This window comes from Schistocerca gregaria, chromosome 1 (assembly GCF_023897955.1).
Source record: "Schistocerca gregaria isolate iqSchGreg1 chromosome 1, iqSchGreg1.2, whole genome shotgun sequence".
NCBI lineage: Eukaryota > Metazoa > Arthropoda > Insecta > Orthoptera > Acrididae > Schistocerca > Schistocerca gregaria.
Genome location: NC_064920.1, coordinates 892,297,218 through 892,325,023, shown reverse-complemented (window position 1 = coordinate 892,325,023; position 27,806 = coordinate 892,297,218). Strand labels below are relative to the sequence as shown.

At 43.1% G+C, this 27,806-nt stretch overlaps 1 protein-coding gene across 2 annotated transcripts in view; it reads left to right on the top strand.

The window, feature by feature from the left end:
• The window catches only part of LOC126273757 (G-protein coupled receptor Mth2-like), a 114,634-nt gene that overhangs the window by 74,397 nt on the left and 12,431 nt on the right, over positions 1-27,806 (top strand). For both annotated transcript variants that reach the window (XM_049977058.1, XM_049977057.1), the window contains exons 4-5: positions 13,452-13,530; positions 22,713-22,903. In XM_049977058.1, the coding sequence (XP_049833015.1) occupies positions 13,452-13,530; positions 22,713-22,903 (270 nt within the window). The remainder of the gene's footprint in view (positions 1-13,451; positions 13,531-22,712; positions 22,904-27,806) is intronic.

Sequence of the window (27,806 nt, the reverse complement as noted above, 5' to 3'; positions counted from 1 at the left end):
CTGCCAAACAGACGGAAACTACGCTTCAGCGATTCGGTGTTTTCAAGAAAAACTGGCACGGAAGTCGGTTTCAGTCGGACGAGAAAGTGCAAGAGTAGGCGAGGTTGTGGATCCGTCAGCGGCCGATCGTTTTCTACGGAACAGGAACTGATCGTCTCGTCTACTAGTGGGATAAACGCCTTAATACATATGGCGATTGCTTTTCAATGAATCCAATCCATGGTCCCGCTGCCGCCATCATGAAAGCGAGGAGTGGTCAGTCACACGTTACATTAGCGTCCACTAATAGGTTCCTGGATAATAAAGACCAGGTATGTATCTACGAATTGGGCCGAATTGAAGACCGAAAACAATTTATTAATTATTTACTTTCCACGATGCCAATACAAAACTTCTCCCCAATAATATGGAACGTATATACATAAACTAAACAATGTTCTTTACGGACGCTTAAATTCGCGTGTGATGACCTCATACTGTGTGAAAACTTCACTTTAATAAAATGAAGAAACTTAGTAGACTAATATTGCGAATAAATAGTAAAAACTAAGGTACCACCTGAAATCATTAACGCAGAACTTAGAAGTAGCAGGAGAGTGTCACAAAGGCAAACTTTAGTGTCAACTCAGAGTGTTAGCGCAATGATAAGGCATTAGAATGTTAGTCGGGAGGACGAGGTTCAGTCCTGGTGCAGGCATCTTAATTAAAAATTTTCCTGAGGTGTGAAAGTCAATGCAGATTTTCTTCTCATCATTCCCCAATCCGAGCGGGTATTGACTTCATTCCTCACAGGGTCTGAAACGGTAATCTTTATTTCCTTTGTCTTCCTTTCCTTTTTCTGTGTCAATGACAAACGATTCACGTAGTATCCACAAAATATCTTATAGGGGCAGTTGGAAATAAGAAGTCCAGCCCATAAACTTTACCGAAAACTGATCAGCTTTTAAATTTTTTCCCCTCTTGTATTCCCAGTAGCCTCGCTCTCAGGGTTATTAGGTTCTAACGAAGATATATACAGCAAGTCAGCTAGCTGGGCAGTGGCGGTGATTTCAACTCTGAGTAAACTGAAAGGTTGTTACTGAATCAGTTAAGGATATGACATATACCAATGTAAATTAAAATCTACCTGAGGTGAAATTTCGTCATAATTAACGAACTCAAAACTGCAGTATTAAAGATTTTTTTAAAGGACTTCAATCTATAGATCCCTATTAATTCGCTCAATGCTCTACACGTCATTTTATCATGACGAAATTACTACTCATAGTAGTACGAACTATAGTCGCTCGGTCTACACACTTGAGAGGTCGGTGCTTATGAAACACTGTTTATGACTTTCTTCAGAAGGTCACGTCCAAGTTTATTTGCCATTGTTCTCTCGGCACATGTCATATCTATACTGCTCCCGCTGTCATACAAGAGGAAAAGAGAACTGTACAAATTTTATCCTGTTAAAGTCTCCTATAAATTTCCTTTCTTGTTCATACTGTCGTTATCTTAAACTGTTGTTTTCCATTAAATCTGAACGATGGGCATCATTCAGATGTGTGCTACCTTTCTGCCAGATTTTTACACCATTCCTTGGTTAAAGGCAGCACTGGACAGGGGACCTACTTTATACGTTATTTGCGGTCGTTTCTGTTAGACATAAGCACTTCTTTTCTGCCCAGACCAGAATAACAGTCGAATGGACTAACAAAAAAAGAAAATAATTTGCCTTCGTGAGAAGTGAACGTCTCAGGGAAGGTTATTTAAGGCCATGTTGAACAAGTTAACTGCCTGTACAGTTATCTCTGATCCAGCATACTACTATGGTTGACCCGTGTCTATAGCTACGCCTACATTTGGAACCAACGACTCCCAAACACATGTGTTCTCAATAATATGATTATCTCTCGTTATTTGGATACAGAAAGATAATCATACGGTAGGGAGCTCAGAGGTAAACGTAGACATAGAAGTAGGCTAAGATTTAAAACAGCAAAGCAACGGTTTTTTACAGTATAAGGACATGGAAGCCAAAGATCTTAAACAGTCAGTTACCACAGAGTTCAGAAGCCCTGTGATGATTTTATTTTTGTTAAACCTTAATGGATGGAGAGGGCTTGGAGGAAAAACCTGTTCCTGCACTGAATGAATAAATTAAAAACAAATTTTTATTGCAGCACATGCTTTGAACTACACTGGATTCTATTAGATCTAGCAGGAATTACTACTATTTTGAAGGAGCATGTGAGAAAATTCATAGCATCTTTCAAGCAATGCGTCGGCTGAGCCGCATAGTCAGTGACTTAAGCTTAAGCTTAAGCTTACGCTTACCCTCCCTCTCACTTCCCCTTTCTTCTGAAACGTGGCGGTGTAGAAAAAAATTTTTAGTGACTTAGTCAGCAAATGAAGACAAAGTGAAGAAGTTCATAGTTATCACAGTTTTCGCCAAATTCCTGAGCTAAATTTAACGCCTCTTTTCAGTGTGTAGAAGAGATACTGCAAATGATACTGGTCGCAATACACTGGGTAGGCGGTTTCAAGATACCGTCTCCTCAGTTCTGTTAAAGAGAATAAAGTCCCATATCTACCCAGAGTTTGTCCTTTCCATTTCATTCTACACTCATCCATAAAAATAGGCTACACTGTTCAAGCCATTATTCATAGGTGTGTAACCCATGACCGTTGGATCAAATTTACGTAAGAGAAAATAACGTTGACTAAAATCTTACTTTTTGGCAAAGTTTATAGGTTTCTGGGGATTCTGAATTATCCTTAAAGCCATACTGCAGTGTGTTGGTTGTAGTCAATAGTTTTCCATCCTTCGCTGAAATCTCGAGTAATATTTTTCTAAGAAAGCGTAGACTAGTCAATCGCTCTTCCAATGACGTTAGTCCATGTCTTCCCTTTATCCATTTGTTAGTGTTTCGGTTCTAATGACCTGGTTCACCTAAAGAAAAACCACAAGTTTAAGGAAAATTGTCATCTATATTTCATCCGTTGCTTTCAGTGTTGCTTCCGTGACGATCAAATCTTGGACTCTTAATAGTTGTTTCTAGTGTTTGTCTTGTTACGTATTGATATTTTCAGGTAAACAGTGTTTGCTGTTACTATGTTCTGAGCGTTCTTTTTAAACCTAATAAACAAGATTGAATGACAGTTCAAAAATGCAGGATCTCCCGATTATTCACGTGCTGTCTTTGCTCATTTTAATCGTAACCCAGAGAGATCTTCAGCTGAGGTTTCCAAAAAGAAGATAAGTCTACACTTTCTCTTCTTTGGCGTAGAGACCATTAGACACGATGCACTGGTTCAATGCTTTCTTTAGGGAATTGGCATTTGCCAGTGGGTAATTTAAATTACCTAGTTTTGTTAATGTTTCCGTGGAACGGACAGATCTGAACACCACTCCAGCCCAATACCGGTTGACAGTATTAACTACTGCGTCTCCTTATTTCTCCTGTTGCTAAATTGCAGCCAAAATCGTGACTAGGAGAGCAGGACTCCAGATGTTTTTTTATATCAGTTAACTTTGAGAATATTTTTTCGTTCCTTGCCGCTTCGAGACCTCACGAACAACAGATTAAAACACCACTATCTGTTACAAGTAAACTCCTTTCAGTAGCAGGAGAGAAGTGTCTTCTGACGGATTGTTGTTAGCGACCTAGATGTGCGCTACGCAATAGACCCGCTTTTGCTGACAATTGTCATGCCTCTCAAATCTAATCTCCATCTTTTTGTTTCGGTTGACCATGGCACCAAAAGATATTGTTTCCACTTCACATGATCCGCAGCTCGTGGTCGTGCGGTAGCGTTCTCGCTTCCCACGCCCGGGTTCCCGGGTTCGATTCCCGGCGGGGTCAGGGGTTTTCTCTGCCTCGTGATGACTGTGTATTGTGTGCTGTCCTTAGGTTAGTTAGGTTTAAGTAGTTCTGAGTTCTAGGGGACTGATGACCGTAGATGTTAAGTCCCATAGTGCTCAGAGCCATTTTTTTACGCTTCACATTAATGAATACTCACTACCAAGAACCTTTTAGTCTAATGTCGATGAGTCTGCCATCCAAACACAGTCAATTTTACTGAAGCGTAACCTACATACCTTCAAAGGGAATTCGATGATGTACTGAAGTTACATAGCAGTACGGTAATTTACGTTCACTATACAGTGAAACTGTAAAGCTGAGTAACTTGAATTTCCTGATATATCAGGCATCGGTATTAACATAGGTACACATATGCAATTATTTAGAAATGAGGCTGCGCTATCCAACGTTCTAGCAAATCTGAGACAGTGGCAACTTATACTTTGTACTAAGATTTTGAACATCGTTTATTTTAGTGGTATTAGAGTAGAAGTGAATCCATCTGATAATTTAGTTGTTTTTAATAGTGCTATTTATTTTTACTTTAAGAATTTACGTATTTTTCGTTGATTTGCGTTAAGTGAATTAATTTTCCTGAGGTAGGATTACATTACCCGTTGTTCAGACAATAACTGATTAAAGATGAACAGGGACTGCGTCCGTTGTGTCCGCAGGGGGAATTGGCCAAACAACGCCAGTAAACGGCTGGAAACTGTGTTGGCCACAGTCGACAGCCTTCAGACTGCTGACCTTGGCGACTGTGGTGTTTCATTGGCATCACAGGAGCTTATAGAGCCGCCTTGGTTCCTCGATGCTGTTGCGTTTTCAGATTGACACATCCAGACCAGCCGACACTTACCCGATGGTGGCTGGCGAACTGTGGTACACTGCGAATCTCAAGTCGAAAGTGGGTAGCAGCCCACAGCTGTCCCCTTAAGTCTTACAAACAGGTCAGAGGTATTCCCCGCTGCTGAGCCATTATAGGACGCCTCAGCCGATGGGTCTGCGACCGATCTTCGTGAGAGGTTCGGACAACCGCAGAGGGTGGGACAGCTTGTAATTGGGAGCTTCAGTGTTAGGCGGACAATGGAGCTCCTCAGTAAAAAAGTGGGCAGATCGGGAAAGGAAGCTAGTGTCCACTCTGCTTGCCCGGAGGTCTCGTCCGAAATTCGGAGGCGGCTCTGCAGACAGAGATTGAGTGCACTAGGTGCGCTTGGCTGCAAATCGTGGCTCATGTAGACACGAACGACGCCTGCGTTCAGAGGCCCTTCCCGGTCCCTACAGGCGGCTGACGGATTTGGTGAAGGCAGTAACTCTCACAAGGTAGAAGCAGAGCTACTGTTTTGCAGCATGGATCCCAGAACCGATCGTGGTCACCTGGTTTCGAGCAGTGAAAGGTCTAAACTTGACGCTGACGATTCTGCGACTGTATCGGATGTAAATTTTAGGGTTCCAGTTAATAGGTCAGTGTGCACCACACGCAGGAAGCCATCCTAGCAGCGGATTACGTGCGGCGTCCACATGGGGGTTTTCCGGATAGAGAACTAACTCCACAGGTCCGAAAAGATGCCCTCAGAGTTCACAGTAGCATTCAGCACAGCAGATGGAAGAAAGAAAATATTAACATAGTATTAATTTACTGCAGAAGCGTCTGTGTAAAGGAAACTCCAACTTTTCCTCTCAGTTGACATAGGACAGGAAATCAGCGATCACAAGGCCATTACAGCATCACTGAATACGGCTGTAAACAGGAGTACAAAGGAGGACAGGAAGATGCTTCTGCTTAGCAAGAGCGACAAGAAACAATTCTAGATTACATGAGCGGACAGCGCGAAAATTTCATCTCCAGCACTTCAAATGTTGAGTATCGATGAACAAAGTTAAAGATCATTGCACAATAAGCTTTAGATAGGTATATGCCGACCAAAATTGTGAGGGCTGGAAAAGAGCCGCCGTGGTTAGACAGCCATGTTAGAAAACTGTTTCAAAAACAGCTTCACTGCAAATTCAAATGTAGCCAAAGCCTCACAAACAGAAGTTAAACTAAGTCAAAGTTGGCGAAGGGAGAGCCATGAGTGAAGCGTTAAACAAATTAAAGGTAAAATTGTGGCTACTGACTTCACAGAAAATGCAAAGAAGTTTTCTCCTTACGTTAAATCAATAAGCGGATCGAAGCCATCTATCCAAACACTGATCGAAATGGCAGTGAAACGGAGGACGACACAGAAAAGGCCAAAACAGTAAACGTACGTTTCCAGAACTGTTTCCCAGAGAGAGATTGCATTGAAGTACCTCCTTTAAATCTTACCCCGAATGACAAAACAAGTTAATTCCAAATAGCTGATCATAGGATAAGAAAGCAGCTAAACTCACTCAACAAAGGGAAGGTGGCTGGACCTCACGGGATACCACTTACGCGCTGCAAAGTGTGCGGAAGAACTAGCATCTCTTCTAACAGAATTGTACCATAGGTCCTTGGGGGAGCGAAGTGTTCTTGATTGGAAAAAAAGCGGAGGTCACCCCTGTTTCCGAGAAGGGTCGCCGAACAAAACTATAGTCCTAAGTAACTGATGTCTGTCTATTGTAAAATTCTCAAATATGTTTTGTGCTCACGTATTACTATATCTCTGGAGACTGAAAATCTCATTAGGAACAAACCGGGGTTCCGAAAAAAACCTCTCGAGGGAACCCAAACCACTCTGTTCGTCAAAGTGGTCTGGAAAGCAACACATACTGGTGCCGAGATAGATGCCGTTTTCCGGAAGACATTACAGTTCCGCGCTGCCGCATAACGAACAAACTGCGAGCGAACTGGATATCAGAACCATTTTTTGATTGGATTGAAGAGATCCAGCAAGAGCAACACAGAAAATCATTCTGAAAGAAAAAAGTATTCAGACGCAAAAATAACTTCAGGGATGTCCGTGGGAATATTAAAAGACTACTACTTTTCGAAATGTAAGAGGGTTGGAACTTAAATAGTGGCAATTATTTATTCACAACTGATACAAGAGAGTTAAATGTTTGCACCTGTTACTGTACTTCAAAGTAGTCACCAGCGTTATGTAGAAGCAGTTGCCAGCGCTGTGGAAGGCGTAGTATACCGTTAGGAGAGCCTGTTCTGTTGATGGTGCGAATGGAGCGGTCTACTGCCTGTCAAATCTGTGGAACAGTTCTGAAGCGAATGCCACAAAGTGTTTCCCTCATCTTCGGAATAAAGTGAAGGTCACAAGGACTTAAGTCCGGGGAGTGTGGAGGATGGTACAGTACGTACTTCCCAGTCCCATCGACCGAACACAGCAGCCACAGCTTGCGCTGTATGCACCCGCGCATTGTCGTGCAAAATGACGGGTGGGTTGCGCACAAAGTGTCGCCGCTTCTTTCGCAAAGCTGGTCGCAGGTGATGCTCCAAAAAGGAGCAGTAATACTGTGCATTGACGGTCTGCCGTGGAGGAACGTAATGCGTTGCGATAACACCATCACAGTTGTACACGAGAATCACCATAACTTTAGACCGCTCGATTCGCACCAACAACAGAATAGGCTCTACTAACGGTATACTACGCCTTCCACGTCGCTCGCAACGGGTTCTACACAACATTGGTGACTACTTTGAAGGACAGGAACAGGTACAAACATGTAACTCATCTGTATAGGTTGTGAATAAATAGTTGCCAGTATTTAAGTTCCAACCCTCGTACATAAATGACCTAGTCTTCGCTGCAGATGAAAATTTGATCGTATTCCTTATTATTTAGCGATATTGGACTCAAGATTGTTAGGAACTTTTCTGTTTTTTGTAGCCGGAGGAGGAGGAGGGGGGGGGGGGGGGAGGGAGTGTGTGTCAGTTGGTGGTCTGGGGGTACTGTGTTCCACTCACATATAGTGACGTGCTGTTGTAAGGGTAGATAGCTGTTGTGTGTTGGCCTAGATTTTTATCCTGATCTTACCAACTTAACTGGATTCATGCTAGGTCTTTCTTTGTTAGTAATAAGTTGCATGAGGGCGCCGGGATGAAAAGGGGTTTCTATGGTTCCAGAATACCTTGGTGTGTGCTCCGTTGAGACTTCAATTCCTCAGTTACGGTTAGAGGTAGACATTACTTTCGCTGTTTTTCTTGTGTTTCCGTGCCTGGTCTGCAAATGGAGCTGAGTTTAGGTTGTGGGTGGTAATCGGTCAGACGGGAAAGGGAAGCCTGACGCCTTCTGTAGTACTATTTTAGGGACATAGACTGTGTACCAGGAGCTATTAAATTCTAGTTTTCTTTCACCTCCATTCCTCGCCCTTGTGCTGAGCAAGCACCACACTCGTGACGTGCTCACAACGGTTACCTACTTGAAGTAGAGGAAGCGGACGGCGAGTGTCTCCTGCCAGACGTTACAGAGGACCACTCCAAGACTCCACAGTGCTGCTGACTTCCACTGCGCTGCCACGGGTCGAGGCGAATCTAAGACGAACTGTGGTTCTAGACAAGACGTCTTCGTTCGAGAAAAAGACTGTTCAGTGTTCAGTCGATAGTGCGCAGTAATGTGCTGTTGGTACAGTAGTCTCCAGCACTTAGGTGCCCTTTAAGGAGGAATTATTCAAAATTCCAACCCTAAAGGTGTAAGTAGGCTGTTTAGGTTTTTTATATTGGTAACGCCAAGTAGCGCTCTGTATGAAAATCACTGGCTGTGCTGTGTGCAGTCAGTGGCTGGTTGGCATTGTTGTAATACTCGCCATTGTATTGTTGGGCAGCGGCAGCTGGATGCTAACAGCGCGTAGCGTTGCACAGTTGGTGAGCCGCCAGCAGTGGTGGACGTGGGGGGAGAGATGGCGGAGTTTTGAAATTTGTAAGACTGGATGTCATGAAGTGCTATTATATATATATATATATGACTATTAAGGTAAATACATTGTTTGTTCTCTATTAAAATCTTTCACTTGCTAACTATCCCTATCAGTAGTTAGTGCCTTCTGTAGTTCGAATCTTTTATTTAGCTGGCAGTAGTGGCGCTTTCTGTATTGCAGTAGTTAGAGTAACCAATATTTTTGTGAGGTAAGCGATTTGTGAAACGTATAGGTTAATGTTAGTCAAGGCCATTTTTTGTAGGGATTTTTGAAAGTCAGATTGCGTTGCGCTAAAAAAAATATTGAGTCAGTTTAAGCACAGTCATGTATAATTGTTCTAAGGGGACGTTTCGAAGGGTCCAAATGGGGAATCAGGCATTGTTTCGAAAAATGTCGCTATTCAGGCAATTTTGAAGCTAGACCTACGATAACTGGTATTCGATTTCTCGGCCAGAAATAAAGAAATAAGTGTTTAAGCATTTTTGAAAATTCAATCCTGTGGTGCGAAGTAGTGGGTGAAAGCTCTTCTGAAAGTAATTACTAAAAACTATTAAAGGATTTTTAAGGCTAATTCTATTACAACTAGTATTTGAGTTCTCGGTTAGAAATTTTAAAAAATTCGTGTTTCTGGGAATTCAGCCCCTAAGGGAGTATGCAATAGGGGATGAAAATTTTTAAGAAAATATTTTGTTACATTGCAAAATTTTAAAGCTAAATTTCGGAAGATTGGTATTTCACTCCTCAGTTAAATATAAAGAAATACTTGTTAGGGGATGAAAGTTACTATGGAAATATTTCCACAAGAACGCAAAATGCATGATTAACAAAAACTTTGGACTCTATCTACCAGAATCGCTTTTTGCTCAAAAGTACATTCGAAAAAGTCCTTGCCTACATGGGTCAGCATGAAAAACTTAAGTGTTCCAATTTGTGAACGACATAAAAATTAGATTAAATGAAAACAAAAACCTCCGCAGCCCATACAGTCTAGGAGAGTGAAACAGCGAGCGCTAATCTAGTATAAATGTAAGTGGACAGGGCAGTCTTACTTTACTTCTACTCCGTACAAAGCGAACGGCGCACGCCCGACAATACGGCGACTACACAAAATGAGTGAATAACATAAACAGAAAGGACTATTAAAAAGGACACACCAGTACAAATTTAAAATATTATCCGGGTCTACGCCTTCACTCACAATGAAGTGTAATGTCTTTACGGGCCCTCCAGTCTTCTGTCCTACGTATGTCCTTCCTCCCACCCCTACAATAGCTACAGACAATGCCACTGACACCTCACCTTCCGCTACGAAGAATCCGCTTTCCATTACCCAATGTAGAGCACCCAGCCTTTCTCTTCGTGCTGATTACTCAGTGTCTCTATAGAGTCTCGCCGCACTCTCCACTCGCCGCCCACACAGACGATGGAAATGAATGAGATGGGAATGAACATACATAAGCATGAAGAGGGGGGGGGGGGGGGGGATGCTGGTCCCCATAGACTGGCGAACTTCAGCACGAATATATTTGCCCACTTTCCCCATCCCTATGACCATGGTTCAAATGGCTCTGAGCACTATGCGACTTGACTTCTGAGGTCATCAGTCCCTTAAAACTTAGAACTACTTAAACCTAACTAACATAAGAACATCACACCCATCCATGTCGGAGGCAGGATTCGAACCTGCGACCGTAGCGGTCACGCGGTTCCAGACTGTAGCGCCTAGAACCGCTCGGCCACCACGGCCGGCTATGACCACTTGCTGAAGTTTCCCGGTCTAGAGGTCAAAAACACTAGCAGACTACCCGCGAGGACATGTGCGGAGAGGCTAAAGAGAGAGGCAGCAGAATGTAAGCAAGGTACAGTGGAATGGGAGAGAGAGAGAAACAATGAGGTAAGACAATGCCATTAGGACACACAGTGAAAGCGGCAGAGGAGGAGACATTGATAAAGAAGAGCGAGAGAAAGTAATAGACAACGGGAGAAACGCAGGAGAAAATGTAATGAGAGAAAGAGACAGTAGGAGAGACACACACTTATAGACAAAGCTATTTAGAACGTTCTGTGTTAAGAGAGTGAATATGTTCACATGCCCAAAATCTCTGAGGAAGGCGAAATGAGGATTGAGGCAACTGGTTCCCCATTTCTCTGTCAGTCCTATTAAGAGAAAAACATTCACCTTTCTGTGCTCCGACAGGAGCGTTTTTCAGCAGTTCACGAACACCCCGAGTTTCCGGAGCCGTGAACGCCCCGAATTACTCCAGTCATCGCATAGGTTTCATCGCTGACACGACAGTGGATGGATTACCTTTGCTGTGCGTGGCGTTCCCTGGGCTCTAGTACTCGTACCTTAGCGCTTGGGTAATTCTGCCTTCCCGTATCACAATACCGCTGCACGATACACACAGGTCACACTCACTCTTCCCCTGGCGACCAACAGCACGGTAGACACTATTGTCCCTGCGGCCGAAGTGCGGCTGCCATCTCTCTAGCAGGTTTTCCCACCACTGGCCTTCAACCAAAGGATTACACGCACTGAATTGAAAAGTGCCATCCGATTAAGCCCTCGCTAAATGAACTACCACATTTGTTTCTCCTCATTTTACACAGACAGCGTGTAATGGCATTTCTATTATATCACCGGTGTACTCTCGGCGAGAACAGGTTTGGTGATACGTCACCTCTTCCATTGCAGGGTGGCCAGGATTACCACTGTGAGAACATGAACATCTGGCGACCTTTATCTCTAGAGTCAAAGATAAGCGCTTCCACGACCGCTCTCCCCACCCCCAATCATTTCTGCGAATACCGTGAGAGAACTGCAAAGGGAGTCTACTATAGTAGGTCACACACAAACAAAAAATGTGACAGTCAGCAAAATCTGATTCTGCACGTATTTGGAGTGAATCAAGAACCAGCGACAAAAACCGTGAAATGATAGATTTCTTGCAGATCATGTAACTTCAGCATAGTGATCCCAGCCTTCTAAAGTACCGTTTTGGCCTTGCGTAATTATATCAAGGGTAGTGAAATTTATTTTGGACAAACCATATTTGTGCCATCAGGTCCACAAGTTCGCGCTTATTCTCTACCGGTTTCGATTTTCAGTGACATGTATCAATTATTAAGTGTGAAGTTATCACTAAATGTGCACTTCTGTAACTGTGCCAGGAACAGCTTGTTTATGTGCGCTGTGTTAATGATATACGAGGGTTGTCCAGAAAGTAAGTTCCGATCTGTCGCTAAATGAAACCACAGTGCAAATCATTTTATTTGCAAGAGGTAGCTACACTTTCCACATACTTCTCTACATAGTCGCCGCTCCGACTCCGACATTTGTCGGAGCGTTATACCAAATTTCCATCACCATTGTCATAGAAGGCAGCCGCCTGTGCTTTCCAATAATTCTCTACTTTGGTCCATAGTGCGTATCCTGCGCCCAAGTGTTGTCTTCATATCCAGTGCTTCATGTGAACAGAGATGATACTCAGGACGAGCCAATTAGTGGTGCGTTGTGGGTGTTTGAACACTTCCAATCGAAAAGGCTGCAGGAGCGTATTCACTGCCCCTGCACAGTGCAGCTGAGAATTGCCATGAAGCAGGAAGTGCGTGGCAATTGTTAGTTCAGCTGCATTCAGTAAGGCGAAGCGTCTCGGCGCCCCCCTCCCCCCCTACATTGTTGTTCTAGGCACCTTTACTCGCTCACAGTGCGCTCACAGCCGAAAAGAACGTCTTGATGCGATCGACAGTCATAGTAGAGACGCTACGCAACACATCTGTACAAAGTTTCATCGGGTTTTCACTGTGGTGTCCATTTCGCGACCGGTCGGAACTTACTTTCTGGACAACCCTCGTATGTTCTATATTTGTGTGGCTCATATATGGAGGAATAGTATAGTTGATCCGTTGATGTACAATGTTTTCCTCTTTGAAGATGATTGTAACAAATCCCTTTTTCCAAATTATTTCACTACGGTAGACAATCACGTAAGAAAAGCTCTGTTAAATTTTATTTGGCTTATGATCCGCCAGCAGTTTCTGAACGTATTTGTCCTTGCAATTTCAGAACAAAGGTAACTTCGGTCAGCAATATTTACTTTCTGGTGTCAAGCGACATAAAAGTGTAGCCTAAGATGACAAAATTGTGTGTTGTTTCTCCAAGTACCGTTACGAGCAGTTCAGAGTTGGTACGAAGCATGCACAGCGTTCGTTAAACAGTGATAGCAAAAATTATCGAACACTTCCGAATATTGGAGATTCGTGTTGCATATATTCTTGTATGAGGTCAGCTGACGGACCCTACGTACGAGACGTTCTTCACAGGCAAAAATCAAAGGACGGGTCGCCAGGTGCTGGCGATGCCGACGCAGCAGTTTCCTGACCATTGTTCCCACGACCTGACGGTCTTGTCTGTTGACGCAGACAGACAAAAATGGTGTAATAATCTGCGGCAAGATAATGATTTGTGTTGGTTGGCCGTGTCGTTTAAAGTCTTTTTGATGGATAAATTAAACGAATATATTTCATAAGTATCCTATTCAGTGCACAACATACTATAGAAATCAATACTAGCGGGGACTGATTTCCACATTCCAAAAATACTTCGGGAAGCTGGGTTACAAGATACTGAAACAAGCTAATGGACTGCATCAAAGACCTGCCTGAGACCGAAAGAAGTTCTGCAATACATTAACTACAATTTAACTTTAAAATTACAAGTACTTCATTGTTACGGCAGCCTTACTAATTCTGTTTCTCCTCTGATTTTTGCAGCGTTCCTGATCCAGTTCTCGTTTCTGGCCAGTTTCAGTTGGCTCACCATCCTCGCCTTAGACACCACGTGGCACGTGATGTAAGTATCTACTCTAAAAAGTACATAACACACAGATGCATCGCGTACATTACCACAATTATTAGAAGTAAACGTTTCACTTCCGGCGAAAGCTTGAGCTAACCTTCAGCCTTCAGTTTCTCCACGGCGAGCCCCCTTTCTCGTGTCAGTCTGTTGTTGCCAGCACTTTTGGGTTTTGGTCTCTGCAAACGAAAAAGCCGTTCCTTTGACCGCAACTTAGATAGGTCGTTAAAGCACATTAGTCCATTGGCGCTCAACTCTGAGGTAACAGGCTCGAGTTCTGTAAGTGGAATAAAATAATCACCACCAGCATTTGATCCAAATGAGGAAGAGAGGTGATTTGTTTTCCTGATCATCAGACAATGGAGCATTTTGGAAGCCGATGTATCGGTAGATTGTGTATCGCTGCCGGATTTCGTATGCTCCCTTCCATTAATTTTCATGATCAATTGAAGCACCGCAAATGGGTAGCGACACCGACAGTCAGCAGTCATTCGAAGGTAATACACGAAAGGTATCAATAACAGCTTAGAGGAAGCCTGAAAAATGCTCATCAGTCAGGATTTTACTAAGGGAAAAAAATCTAATACATTTGGCATGCTCAGTAATTATGACATAATATAATTTTAATATAACCTACGTTTTTTATATCAGAGATTTGTTCTGATTTATCAGGCTTATCACTGGTTTGATGCGGCCCGCTACGAATTCCTATCTTTTGCCAACATTTTCACCTCAAAGTGCACTTGAAACGTACATCCTGAGTTGTTTGCTGTGAATGTATTACAATCTGCATTCCTCTACAGATTTTATCCTATAAAACTCCCTCGAGTACCATGGAAGTTACTCCCATATGTCTTAACAAATGTCCTATCATTCTGTCCCATCCTCCTCTCTGATTATCATTCCATGTAATTTTCAACGTCCTTCTGTAGCACATGTCAAATGCTTCAGTTCTGTTTGTCTTCAGAGTCCATATATTTACAAAAGGGTTGCAATGCTCCGGAGTGTACTGAAATATATCAACTTGAGTTTTTTGAAATATTTTCATTTCATCTATCATAAAGGATTTTAACGCTTTTAAAATATTCACTAGAGTTGTAGGTTCGGACAGGGTGCGACTGATAACGAAGTACACTAAGAGAAATATTGTGTAATTAAAGTTGACCAACAGTACAGAGGATAACCTGCATTTAAGAAGTACATAAGACACCGTGACATTAGTGAAATAATAATAGCGTCGCTTTACTGCAAAGAGGGTCTTGTACTGATCAGTCAGCGAGCTTGAATGTGCCTTTACTTGCTCAAACAGTACCACAATATTATCGAACGTAGCCACTTGGCTGTAAATGAGTTGATTATCAAATAGGAAAAAAAGGTTGTGCAGGCTGAGTGATTGCGTAGCCGAAACAAATAAAGTAAAAATACATGAAAAATGCTGTTGACAAAACTCACAGATTACGGAGAGTAACTTTTTAAAATATATTCTCTATGCCTCAACAGAAATCGGGGCGCGTTATTAAAATAGGCAAATGAGACATACAATTATTTGCTACGTGGACAAATGGCTTCAGCTTTCCATCACATTTTCTTAGAATAACTTTAGCAAGCTTTCTGTAATTACTATAATAATTTTTTAAACTTCTGCCTTGAAATTTGTTTTTTAACTATAGGCTTCATCTGTTAATGAACTGACTAAATTACCCACACTCCCTAAACCATTTCTGATTTACGATTGAAATATTGATGTTATAATTTTGGCTGTATCTAATTCTCTCAGAAGAAATATTCGTTGCAGACGAACGGGGAATTTTTATACGTCAGTCGTAATATAATTAAGAAAGTGTGTCTAGATACAGTTCGATGCAGCATCTCGGAGAATAGCACCTGTAGTGCTGTCTAGCGGGAAAACTGAGCAGTTTGATTCGCATCTAATCGTACATCGTTGGGAGTCTAGTCGCTGACGTTACAAGGCTGTTTGCACGCGGTTATTTTGTAATTCTGAGAGACTAACACGCTTGACAAAGCAACAGAGGTAGCAAACAACAAGCTACAAAAAGGTGAGCAGTCAGCGGTTTTTTTCTGCTTTCCGGCAGCTGTTACCACTAGTGCAGCCTGTGTAAAAGGCTTAAGGTTAAGGTACAGTATAGTGGACTACATTTACCTATGGAATAAGCAATGAGTAGGACATAACCAGCATGCTTAATAACTTCATAAAAATACTGAACACGTGCCCAGGATTTTTGTTTTCGTTGCTGCCGAAACAAACTACATACACGATACTTCACTTTATCAGTGGGCAGCGCCATTTTCTTTTGGTTAGTCTAGCGACGTGCCAGGGCACTGTAGCACCAGGTTTCACACAGACGTTGACCTGCAACAAAAAATATAAACGTTTGAGAAGTCTCGATCACAATAAAACATTTACATTGGTTAACGGTTTCGGTTAGAATGTGATCATCTTCAGACTGTTTGCACCACGATGGTAAGCGGTGGCGGTGAACGGAGCGGGTGTTATTACTCCGCATACTCAGCTGCAGTTAATGTTCTTAGAGTAACAACACCGGACCGAAACCGTTTGTTCATTTATTTTTAAAATAATTTTAGTCATACCGCAGTTCTTCACCTGAAATGTTCTCAAGCACTAGAAAGGAGATCAGTTACGTATCTCTATTTTTCTGAGGTGACAATTATTAGAACAGAACATTACCACTGAGGGTTGACGTACCATCAGCTGACCTGTCTGTCAGGTGATAGCACTGCATCCACGTATTGTTTAATTTTCCATCGTATAGAAGCCATATTTCAATCAGAAGATTAAGAAGCAATTTTGTTTCGGACCTAATCTATTTATAGGTGTGCTGTTCTCTATATTTTTCTTCATTAATCTAAAATAGTTTTTGTTCCCAGTTACCTTGCTGTATTATAGTCTATGATCGGTATCATGAGCGCTGTATGTTGTTGACAGCTCTAGTGGTTTCATCAGTCATCTGAATGTTGTACAAGTGCTATAAAGGGCGATATAAGAAAATTCATGGAAGTCAGGGGGCGGGGGAAGAAATACAATAGAAGAATAATGGGTAGCTTTGAGAAATGAAATAGTGAAGGCAGCAGAGGATGAAGTAGGTAAAAAGACGAGTGCTAGTAGAAGTCCTTGAGTAACACAAGAGATACTGAAATTAATTGATGAAAGGAGAATATACAAAAATGAAGCAAGTGAAGCAGTCAAAAAGGAATACAAATGTCTCAAAAATGAGATGACAGGAAGTGCAGAATGGCTAAGCAGCGATGGCTAGAGGACAAATTTAAGGATGTAGAGGCTTATCTCAATACGGGTAAGATAGATACTGCCTACAGGAAAATTAGAAAGACCTTTGGAGAAAAGAGAACCACTTGCATGAATATCAAGAGCTCAGAAGGAAACCCAGTTCTAAGCAAAGAAGGGAAAGCAGAGAGGTGGAAGGAGTATATAGAGGATCTATACAGGGGTGATGTTCTTGAGGACAATATTTTGGAAGTGGAAGACGAGGTAGATGAAGATAAAATGGGAGATATGATACTGCGTGAAGAGTTTGACAGAGCACTGAAAGACCTGAGTCGAAACAAGTCCCCGGGAGCAGACAACATTCCATTAGAACTACTGACAGCATTGGGAGAGCCAGTCCGGACAAAACTCTACCATTTGGTGAGCAAGATGTATGAGACAGGCGAAATACTCTGACATCAAGAAGAATATAATAATTCCAATCCCAAAGAAAGCAGGTGTTGACAGATGTGAAAATCATCGAACTATCAGTTTAATAAGTCACGGCTGCAAAATACTAATGCGAATTCTTTATAGACGAATGGAAAAACTGGTAGAAGCCGACCTCGAGGAAGATAAGTTTGGATTTCATAGAAATGTTGGAACACGTGAGACAATACTGACCCTACGACTTATCTTAGAAGCTAGATTAAGGAAGGGCAAACCTACGTTTCTAGCATTTGTAGCCTTAGAGAGAGCTTTTGATAATGTTGACTGGAATACTCTCTCTAAAATTCTGAAGGTGGCAGGGTTAAAATACAGGGAGCGAAAGGCTATTTACAATTTGTACAGAAACCAGATGGCAGTTGTAAGAGTCGAGGGACATGAAAGGGAAGCAGTGGTTGGGAAGGGAGTGAGACAGGGTTGTAGCCTCTCCCCGATGCTATTCAATCTGTATATTGAGCAAGCAGTAAAAGAAACAAAAGAAAAATTCGGAGTAGGTATTAAAATTCATGGAGAAGAAGTAAAAACTTTGAGGTTCGCCGATGACATTGTAATTCTGTCAGAGACAGCAAAGGACTTCGAAGAGCAGTTGAACGGAATGGATAGTGTCTTGAAAGGAGGATATAAGATGAACATCAACAAAAGCAAAACGAGAATAATGGAATGTAGTCGAATTAAGTCGGGTGATGATGCGGGATTTAGATTAGGGAATGAGACACTTAAAGTAGTAATGGAGTTTTGCTATTTGGGGAGCAAAATAACTGATGATGGTCGAAGTAGAGAGGATATATAATATAGACTGGCAATGGAAAGGAAAGCGTTTCTGAAGAAGAGAAATTTAACATAGAGTGTAGATTTAAGTGTCAACAAGTCGTTTCTGAAAGTATTTGTATGGAGTGTAGCCATGTATGGATGTGACACATGGACGATAAATAGTTTGGACAAGGAGAGAATAGTATCTTTCGAAATGTGGTGCTACAGAAGAATGCTGAAGATGAGATGGGTAGATCACATAACTAATGAGGAGGTATTGAATATAACTGAGGAGAAGAGGAGCTTGTGGCACAACTTGACTAGAAGAAGGGATCGGTTGGTAGGACACGTTCTGAGGTATCAAGGGATCACCAATTTAGTACTGGAGGGCAGCATAGAGGGTAAAAATCGTAGAGGGAGACGAAGAGATGAATACACTATGGAGATTCAGAAGGATGTAGGCTGCAGTAGGTTCTAGAAGATGCAGAGGCTTGCACAGGATAGAGTAGCATGGAGAGCTGCATCAAAGCATTCTCAGGACTGAAGACCACAACAACAATAATCGAAGTCAGAGTTGTGTGGTGACTTTCTTTGTGTTTCGATGGTACATCATCAAATTTCTCAAGTCTGAGATCACGCCAACATAGGTATGGAGTAATGTATTTTATCCATAAGACAACGCGAAATAGCTCGCATACAGCCTTCAAATTACGTAAAAATGAATGGATACTTCTGACGCGACTTCACGTCATGCCTGTTTCCTCAGTCACTTGAGAGTTCTTTCACCTCTGGCAATGTTGGTTGATGCAACAAATGCCGAGATGCTCCGTAATTAGGAGTCAAGTTAAACTGAGGGTACCCTTATAACTAACTGACGTGTACGTAGGTCGAAAGGCCGAAAGAGGTCAACGGCGCACCACATTCTACAGCCCCCCCCACCAGCAGTGTGCTGTTGAAATCAGTCTTCCAATCGATGAAAGCGTCACTCCTTTACCTTAGGTCCCCACACTTTTTTTTTATCGTTTACTCCACCTTCTGATGATAAAGTGGTAACCTTTCCCTACACCTTCCTGTTTTGACGACTATTCTTGCAACCTGTTCTACCTGGACTGGACCGCTAAATGACAGTGGTGTGTATGTGATATGCACACGTAACCGTGCATTAGTACTTTAGACCTATAAATGGGGCTGCAATCTTAGTGAATAACTACATCGGACAAAAAACTAATCACCTCCAGTAGACATCGCCCGTAATATCGTGTAATATTGCAGTGACTTTATTTCGACAAGGAAGAGATTCCACAACTTTGTATAAATATACTACATTCAGCTGAAGCCAATCTTTGATGACTAGATCCCATAGAGCTGCGAAATTGCGGGGATGCTGATTACTAGCTTTTAACCTGAGTTCCAAATCGTCCCAGACAATGTCTACTGGATTAACATCGGTCGATTCAGCGGGTCAGTCCAGGTGCAATAAAGTGCACGAGTGATCGTCAGGGAAGGAAAGTGAGCGCGCGGCTGTGTGGACACTTCTGTTACGCAAGACGGGAGGCCAACACAAACATATACGTAATGAAGATGTAGTAGAATGGGAACACTAAATGACGGAGAGATTGAAATAACGTCCTGGTTCACGCTCACAGCAACTTCAAGGCGTGGATCTAGGTGGCTGTACCAAAATAACTCGCACAACATCAGAAGCCACACATTTACAATTTTTTACTAGAAGTTACTTCCTTCTGAATAAATTAACCTTAATGGTATAGGAACCGGGTTAAGGTTTTCGTATTTAACTTACACAGCCGGTAGGCTATAAACTTCATATATTGAAAATTTATTTATGGTTGCTGCTGTCAGCAATCGTGGGGTCACAGGTTTGTTTGGCCCGTGGGGGAGTGTTACACTGGTGGTGGTGGTGGTGGTGGTGGGGGGGGGGGGGGTGAAACTGAACTGTCTGACTCCTGAAGATAGACAATCTGTCCTACTTACAATGTTCCAAGAACTGGCTTTAAATGATGACTCTAGGAATATACTACAACCCCCTACATAACGCTCCAATAGGGATCGCGACCACAGGATTAACAACACACAGGGGTATTCAAACTTTCCGTACGTGAGTGGGAGGGCAAAAGACCCTAATCACTCGTACTGTGTGACGTACACTCTGCAATACACTTCAGCGGTTCGCAGAGAATGGATGTAGAGGCGGGTGCAACATTTCTCTCCTACTGTTCTTACACTGCGGACGGCACACCATTCTTTGTAGATACGTCCAAATGTAGTAGCTCTTTCCTGCCATCCTGTAAAGTTTCCACATCGATCACCTTACTGTACCGATTTCATACAATCGACTGGCACTAGCACACGCGCTTTAAATTATAGAAGCGCTGATGGGCCACGTGAATGCCTCGTACCAGTTCTTTATCATCTCTAGGGCTCCAACTGACAAGTGTGCTCTTCTAACAAGGGAAACTCCCCGTTACAGCCCCCTCAGATTTATTTGTAAGATGGGGCAGTGGATTGCCCGTCAAAAACTGAACTCATCAAGCATGAAAACAGGCATATGGGCCGGCCGAAGTGGTCTCGCGGTTCTAGGCGCTGCAGTCTGGAACCGCGAGACCGCTACGGCCGCAGGTTCGAATACTGCCTCGGGCATGGATGTGTGTGATGTCCTTAGGTTAGTTAGGTTCAACTAGTTCTAAGTTCTAGGGGACTAATGACCTCAGAAGTTAAGTCCCATAGTACTCAGAGCAGGCATGTGGTGAACTGAACTGTGAAAAAATAAGCGAAATGGAAACAGTGAGCGGTCGAAGCTCAAGATGTGCCACGCCGACAGAAGTTTAATAGCCACGGCGACGTGGTTATGTGGTCACGGTGTCTGATTGACGGACGGGAGATCCGTGTACAATGTCCCTCGTCCCCCATTTTTTATTATATTTATTTTTTGCTCGAAATTGAGCTGTCCATCTGGTCATTGGCGTGTCTGTTCGCTATATTCAAGTTGTGTCTATGTCGTGGTGTAACGTCCGTTTGCAACACCGAGGTGTAGGGAAGGGACCTCCAGACGTACGAACCTCCTCCTTGTTCTGCACAGGTGCCACATTTTATGACTGTTGCGTCCCGTTTTCGAAATTCTCTCCTGAATTCCTTTGTTGTAACATAGTTCACACCCGTTTGTTGTTTTCATTTCTGTGAGAGGCCTGTGCAGCATGTTACCTGCTCTCACTGTTTATCACATTTGCTTGCGACGGTAATATTTTCTTACTGCATGACCCATTTCTGTAAAAAATTTATATTATGACAACTGCCAAGACTGAAGAACAACAGATGCGTCAATGGCTGGATGGAAAGTTCATAATTTTTTGTAAAAATAATTAATATGTATGGGTAAGAGGAAGTTTTGAACATGAATCTCTCACTTTGCACTCCAACATTGTTATAACACAACCATGACGCCATGGTAGTTCAACTATACTCAGTGTTGCACATCTTGAGCTTCGACCGTTCACTGCTTCAATTTTGCTTCGTTTTTCAGTTTAGCACACCTCCTTCCTGTTTCCATGCTTGGTCTGTGTTACTTTATTGACGGGCTGTACGATTGGCTATTTTACTACTAAATCTGAGGGGGCTGCGATGGGAATTTTCCCTGTAAGAAGTGAAGTGTTGCATGAACTTCAGAGAACTAAATGACTTCATTATGTGAGTACCAGCATTTTGTATCCTAAAGCTGAAGGATTAGTTTAGAGAACTGCAGTAGCTCTTGAACGTAACTTCCTGGGTACTCACTCTGCACAATGACCACGTCTGTGGCAGTAGCGCTGAAAGAAGGCAATCCCAGTGAAGTACTGACGAGAGACTTGTTCCTCGCTCCAAGAGCGACAACGGAAAGGCGCCTCTCCACGCCAGGCGTGAAGGGTATATCTTTTGGTCTCTTCCATTACTCCTTCAGCTTAAGGCGTCAGAAATATCGTCTGCCAATCAGCATTGCCTCTTCTAATACGGGAGAATGACGTTTCATTTAAGGCGACCAATCCGGAAATCTGTAGTTTTGGCGTTTGCTGTCTCCCTGTGAAAATCTCTGAAACTGTGTGCTACATGTAAAGAATGCGTAGGTTGGATGCTCCCACACAATGTAGCTGAATTTGCTTTGAAGCCGAACATGGGGTCATTCCCCCCTTTCACTCGGGCACACGCTGTCTGCTCCACAGGCGGCCGAGGTTGACTTGTCCTCTGAAGGGACCGGCCTCCCAGTGTGTGGTCTGCCTGTCTCGAACTAAAAGCTCCTGTGACTGTCGTGTCTGGAATGTATGTGTGTACGCCAGCCTCGAGTATTTCAACCCCGGTGCGCACTTTTTATTTGCATATCGTTTACATGAATTCATACAACATTGACTTTATCTTATCGAGTTCGGGTTCGAATGAAGCGTCTTGATGTGCGGAATATGATTGTGAGGGCGCAATATGTAAGCAATGAAGGTCAGGAGACCACGATGTCTTACACACATTCCGCACAATGGCTTTGTCTCTGGCTGTAGCGCTGAAAGAATGCAATCACTGGGATGGAAACTCTGTAAGGAGACTATAGAAGAAGCAGTGTCATGTTGCGAGCACCCAGAGAAGTTAATTGCGAGTTGGAGCGATTGTGTGAACCTCCCTGCAGCCTCGCCTTGTTGTGCAGGAGCGTGAAGAACAGCCGGCAGTACCCGCGGGAGGACGCGGACCAGCGGCGCGTCTTCGTCGGCTACTCGGTGTTTGCGTGGTTCTTCCCGCTGCTGTGCCTAGTCATCACGCTGCTCGCAGACATCCGGCCCAGCGTGCCGCCGTCTTTCCTGAAGCCCAACCTCGGCACCAGCAGCTGCTGGTTCAGCAGTGAGTACACCACATACGCTAACCTATCTCACCCAGGCAGCAACAATAACACCTCAAAAATGCCATACATGGCAAAAATCGACTTACAGAATTCCTCAAAACTTACATTGAAGAAGTATAGGCGTCCTTTTGAATTTCAAGTAAGCAGTTTCCCTTGTAACCTATACAACAGTAAAATGGACATGTAGTTCTACTCTCGTCGAATGTCTAGTGTTACCAGGTAATTATTAATTCTTTGAGTTGTTACTGTTCTTGATTTTTCTAAACTATTTTGTTTGTTACAACCTTTAGTGTAACACTTCTGCCACTTTTTCACACTAAATAACTTTTTTCTTTACTTACTGTAATATAATACGACATTCGAATCCCCTCCACGTAAAACTAAGTACTTCAGTTACAAACAATGAAAACCAATACGAAATTTCCAGAATGAGATTTTCACTCTGCAGCGGAGTGTGCGCTGTTACGAAACTTCCTGGCAGATTAAAACTGTGTGCCGGACCGAGACTCGAACTCGGGACCTTTGCCTTTCTCGGGCAAGTGCTCTACCAACTGAGCACCCAAGCACTACTCACGACCCCGTCCGCACAGCTTTACTGGCTCGAACTCGGGACCTTTGCCTTTCTCGGGCAAGTGCTCTACCAACTGAGCTACCCAAGCACTACTCACGCCCACGTCCGCACAGCTTTACTGGCGCCAGTAAAGCTGTGCGGACGAGGGCGTGAGTAGTGCTTGATGCTCAGTTGGTAGAGCACTTGCCCGAGAAAGACAAAGGTCCCGAGTTCGAGTCTCGGTCCGGCACACAGTTTTAATCTGCCAATACGAAATTTTTATATTAGAAAATACGAAAGGCCAAATTGTAACATATAAAAAGTTACACAATTTAATGAGGAATACCAATTAGGTAAAATTTAAGGAACACAGTTCACGAAATTAAGTATTAAAAATTACATTCAACTTATCACACACATGAAAGGTTTGACAACTTAGAATGTGTCGCTCTTATTGAGTGTCCCATGCACACGTTCCAAAAATGAATGACGCTGTTTTACCGCGGCGAAGCGTGATGTACGATGCAACAAAACTGACACAACTGCGCTGAAGTGGACAATTTTGGAGATAGAGATAAGACTTTTTTGTTCACATTGGGGCACTTGAAACGTATTTTTCAGTGACAAAAAGTAAAAATTGCAATTTCCTACTCTTGTCACTTTCTTTGCCGGCGTGCGATACGTTATTTTGAACTATGGGCAAGCACAGCCAAATTTTCACATTTTGAATGAAATGACAGGCAGTGCCAGTAAGGCTTTAATTCAAAGTCACGACCATTTGCGCATTAGTTGAAGACACATCCTCAAGTGATCTGTACAAAACTTAAGAATTTTTCGTAATTTTTTTTCTTTGACAGTGGTCTGAAGAATAAAGCGATATTTCGAAGTAGTATTGCTCGAAAAGTAGTCAGAGGTTCTATTCCACAGTTCATAGCGAAAAGGTACTGCCTTAGAGCCACTCCAATCATTCACGTACAGTTACAAAAACATAGCACAATAAGTGATTGTCCATAGTTGAAATTGATCTTTTTTAGGCGTGTTACTAGCCGACAGCTTTTTTGTCTACATGGTCTGTATCCAGGTTTTATTTCTTTAGGCCCTACGCGATCACCTTCATTTTAATTCTTGCGTAGCGCCTTAGTGCGCTATGGTTACAATTTGACGTGAATGATGGGGAGTGGCTGTAAGGCAGTTCCCTCTTCGCTATGAGTTGTTAATTAGAATTTCTGTGAAAATTTCTAAGGTATTGCCATAAGATATTTTTCAGTACCCATTTATTCTTCAGTCAATTGTTAATAATTCTTTGTAAAATACTTTTTCCGTTGATTTTTGTACAGATCACTTACGGTTGTCTGCACCTAAAGCGAAACCAGTCGTGACTTTGAATAAAAGTATTTTTCACCCAGTGCGGATAATTTCATTCGAAATAACGTAATACACTGCTCAATATAATATCACTTGTAAACGGAATTCAATAGTAAACATCACGTTACACTACTATTATGCTTCCCTATTATAGAAGGATTACAAAAGTGTGTGTGTGTGTGTGTGTGTGTGTGTGTGTGTGTGTGTGTGTGTGTGTGTGTGTGTGTGTGTGTGTGTGTTATATCGTGCTGAATGCAAGGTAAAAAGGCATCGTTTGATGAATACTTGCAAATTATACACTAATGAGGAGAGATAATGACGACAAAATCCTTTACAGACGAAGTAAACAGCAAAAGATCGTCCAATCCCTTTTAAACTAACATGGCCAAATACACTGCCTGGCAAATATCCAAAGCATACAGAGGAAGAAACTAAAGAAACCTTCCCGGGTCGAGAGGCTATGTGATATTCCAGTGATTGCAATCTCGAGTCTTTTACAAACGACTAGGCAGTATAAGCCCACTTGCCCAGTTGGAAGGGGTTTCAAAGCCGTTGCTTCCACTCATGAGGCAGGCTAGCCCACAACTGTTCTAATTGCTGCTTCATACACTGGACACGGGCATTGCGACAGGGTTTACATCCAAGCTGGTCCCATCCACGTTCTATCGGAGGCAGATCTGGCGATCTTTCTGCCCACAGGAAAACCACATGATACAGAAACGTGCCACGTGTGGACCACCATTGTTCTGTTAAAAAGTGGCAAAAACTTTCCTGTCACATGAGGACGCACGATGTCCGTGACGCATCATTGTGCCATCGAAGTTTCCCCATTCCCTACCAACCTTGATCTGAGGTCATACCTGATGGTTCCCCACGCCATGACACCAGCAGTAACACAGCTGTGCTTCTAAAAAACATTAAGTATGAGACCTCTTACCAGGTCGCCGCCATATTCTCCTAAGATGGTCACCAACGACAGAGCAGAACTGCGTTTCATCGCTGAACACAGAATGACGCCATTCGTCAACAGTCCCTGCCTCGCGATAACGGAACCGCTTCAGATGTAGCCCTTTCTGTTCTGGTGTTACTGGCAACCTATCTGTGGGACGCTAATTCGCTAGTTTCTGTACGTTTATCCTTCTGACTGTAGTTTGAGATACTTCGGCTGTTCACTTATGTAAGAAAACAGAACAACCTTTAGCTACCCATTCAGTGTTGTTTATTACACTGAAGAGCCAAAGAATCTGGGACACCTGCCTAATATCGTGTAGGGCCCCCGCGAGCATGGACTCGACTAATGTCTGAAGTAGTGCTGGAGGGAAATGACACAAAGAATCCTGCAGGGCTACTCACAAATCCTTAAAGAGTAAGAGGAGTAGAGATTTCCGAACACCACGTTGCAAGGCATCCCAGATATGCTGAATAATGTTCATGCCTGAGGAGACTGGTGGCCATTGGAAGTGTTCAAACTCAGCAGTGTGTTCCTGGAGCCACTCTACAATTCTGGACGTAGGGGTTGTCGCATTGTCGTACTGGAATTGCCAAAGTCCGTCGGCATGCACAGTGTACATAAATGGATGCAGGTGATCGGACAGGATGTTTACGTGTCACCTGTCAATCTAGATGTATCAAGAATTCCATATCACTCCAACAGCACACTCCACACACCATTACAGAGCCTCCACCAGCTTTAACAGGGCCTTGCTGATATTCAGGGTCCATGGATTCATGGGGTTCTCTTTATACCCGTACACTTCCATCCACTCGATACAATTTGAAACTAGATTCGTGCGACCAGGCAACATGTTTCGTCATCAACAGTCTAATGTCGGTGTAGACATGCCCAGGCGAGGAGTAAGCTTTGTGTCTTGCAACAATAAAGGGTACACGATTGGGCCTTCGGCTCCGAAAACTCTTATCGATGTTCCGTTGAATGGTTCGCACGCTGTCACTTGTTGATGGCCCAGCATTGAAATCTGCAGCAATTTTCGGAAGGGTTGCACTTCTGTCACATTGGAAGATTCTCTTCAGTCGTCGTTTGTTCCGCTCTTGCAGGATCTTTTTCTGGCCGCAGCGATTTCGGAGACTTGATGTTTTACCGGATTCCTGATATTCACTGTACACTCGTGAAATGGTCGTCCGGGAAAATCCCTACTTCATTGCTACTTCGGAGATGGTGTCACATCGATTGTGCGCCGACTATAACACCATGTTCAGAATCACATAAATATTGGTAACGTGCCATTGTAGCACCAGTAACCGATCTAACGACTGTGCCAGACTCTTGTTGTCTTATATACGTGTTACCGACCGCGGCGCCGCATTCTGCCTGTTCTCATATCTCTGTATTTCAATACGCAAGTCTATACCAGTTTCTTTGGCGCTTCAGTGTATATAGCTACCAGTTTCGATGATTCAGTACACCATCTTCAGACCTTAACTGACGCTGAGGGAGTGAACACCAACCATATACATGATCCCATCAGTGGTCAAGAGCTATGTTGGAACTGCAACCAACTACCAACTGACACACCAGTCAGGCTGCTGTTAGCCTCAGACTCATTGTCGGGAATGACACAGAACGCTGGCGGGAGTGTATTACTTGTTCAAAAAAATGGTTCAAATGGCTCTGAGCACTATGGGACTCAACTGCTGTGGTCATCAGTCCCCTAGAACTTAGAACTACTTAAACCTAACTAACCTAAGGACATCACACACATCCAAGCCCGAGGCAGGATTCGAACCTGCGACCGTAGCAGTCGCACGGTTCCGGACTGCGCGCCTAGAACCGCGAGACCACCGCGGCCGGCTATTACTTGTTCTCGGATGACAAGCACATATGGGAAGGGTGCTTTTGCACAATACGGCGATCCTCCCTTGATACGTGGTCGACTAGAACCCTTAACGACGACGACTGTGCCTGCCTTCACGTTCCCATACAGTCAAACCTTGGACCATTGTCACATCCGAATGCTCCACCTAGCTGA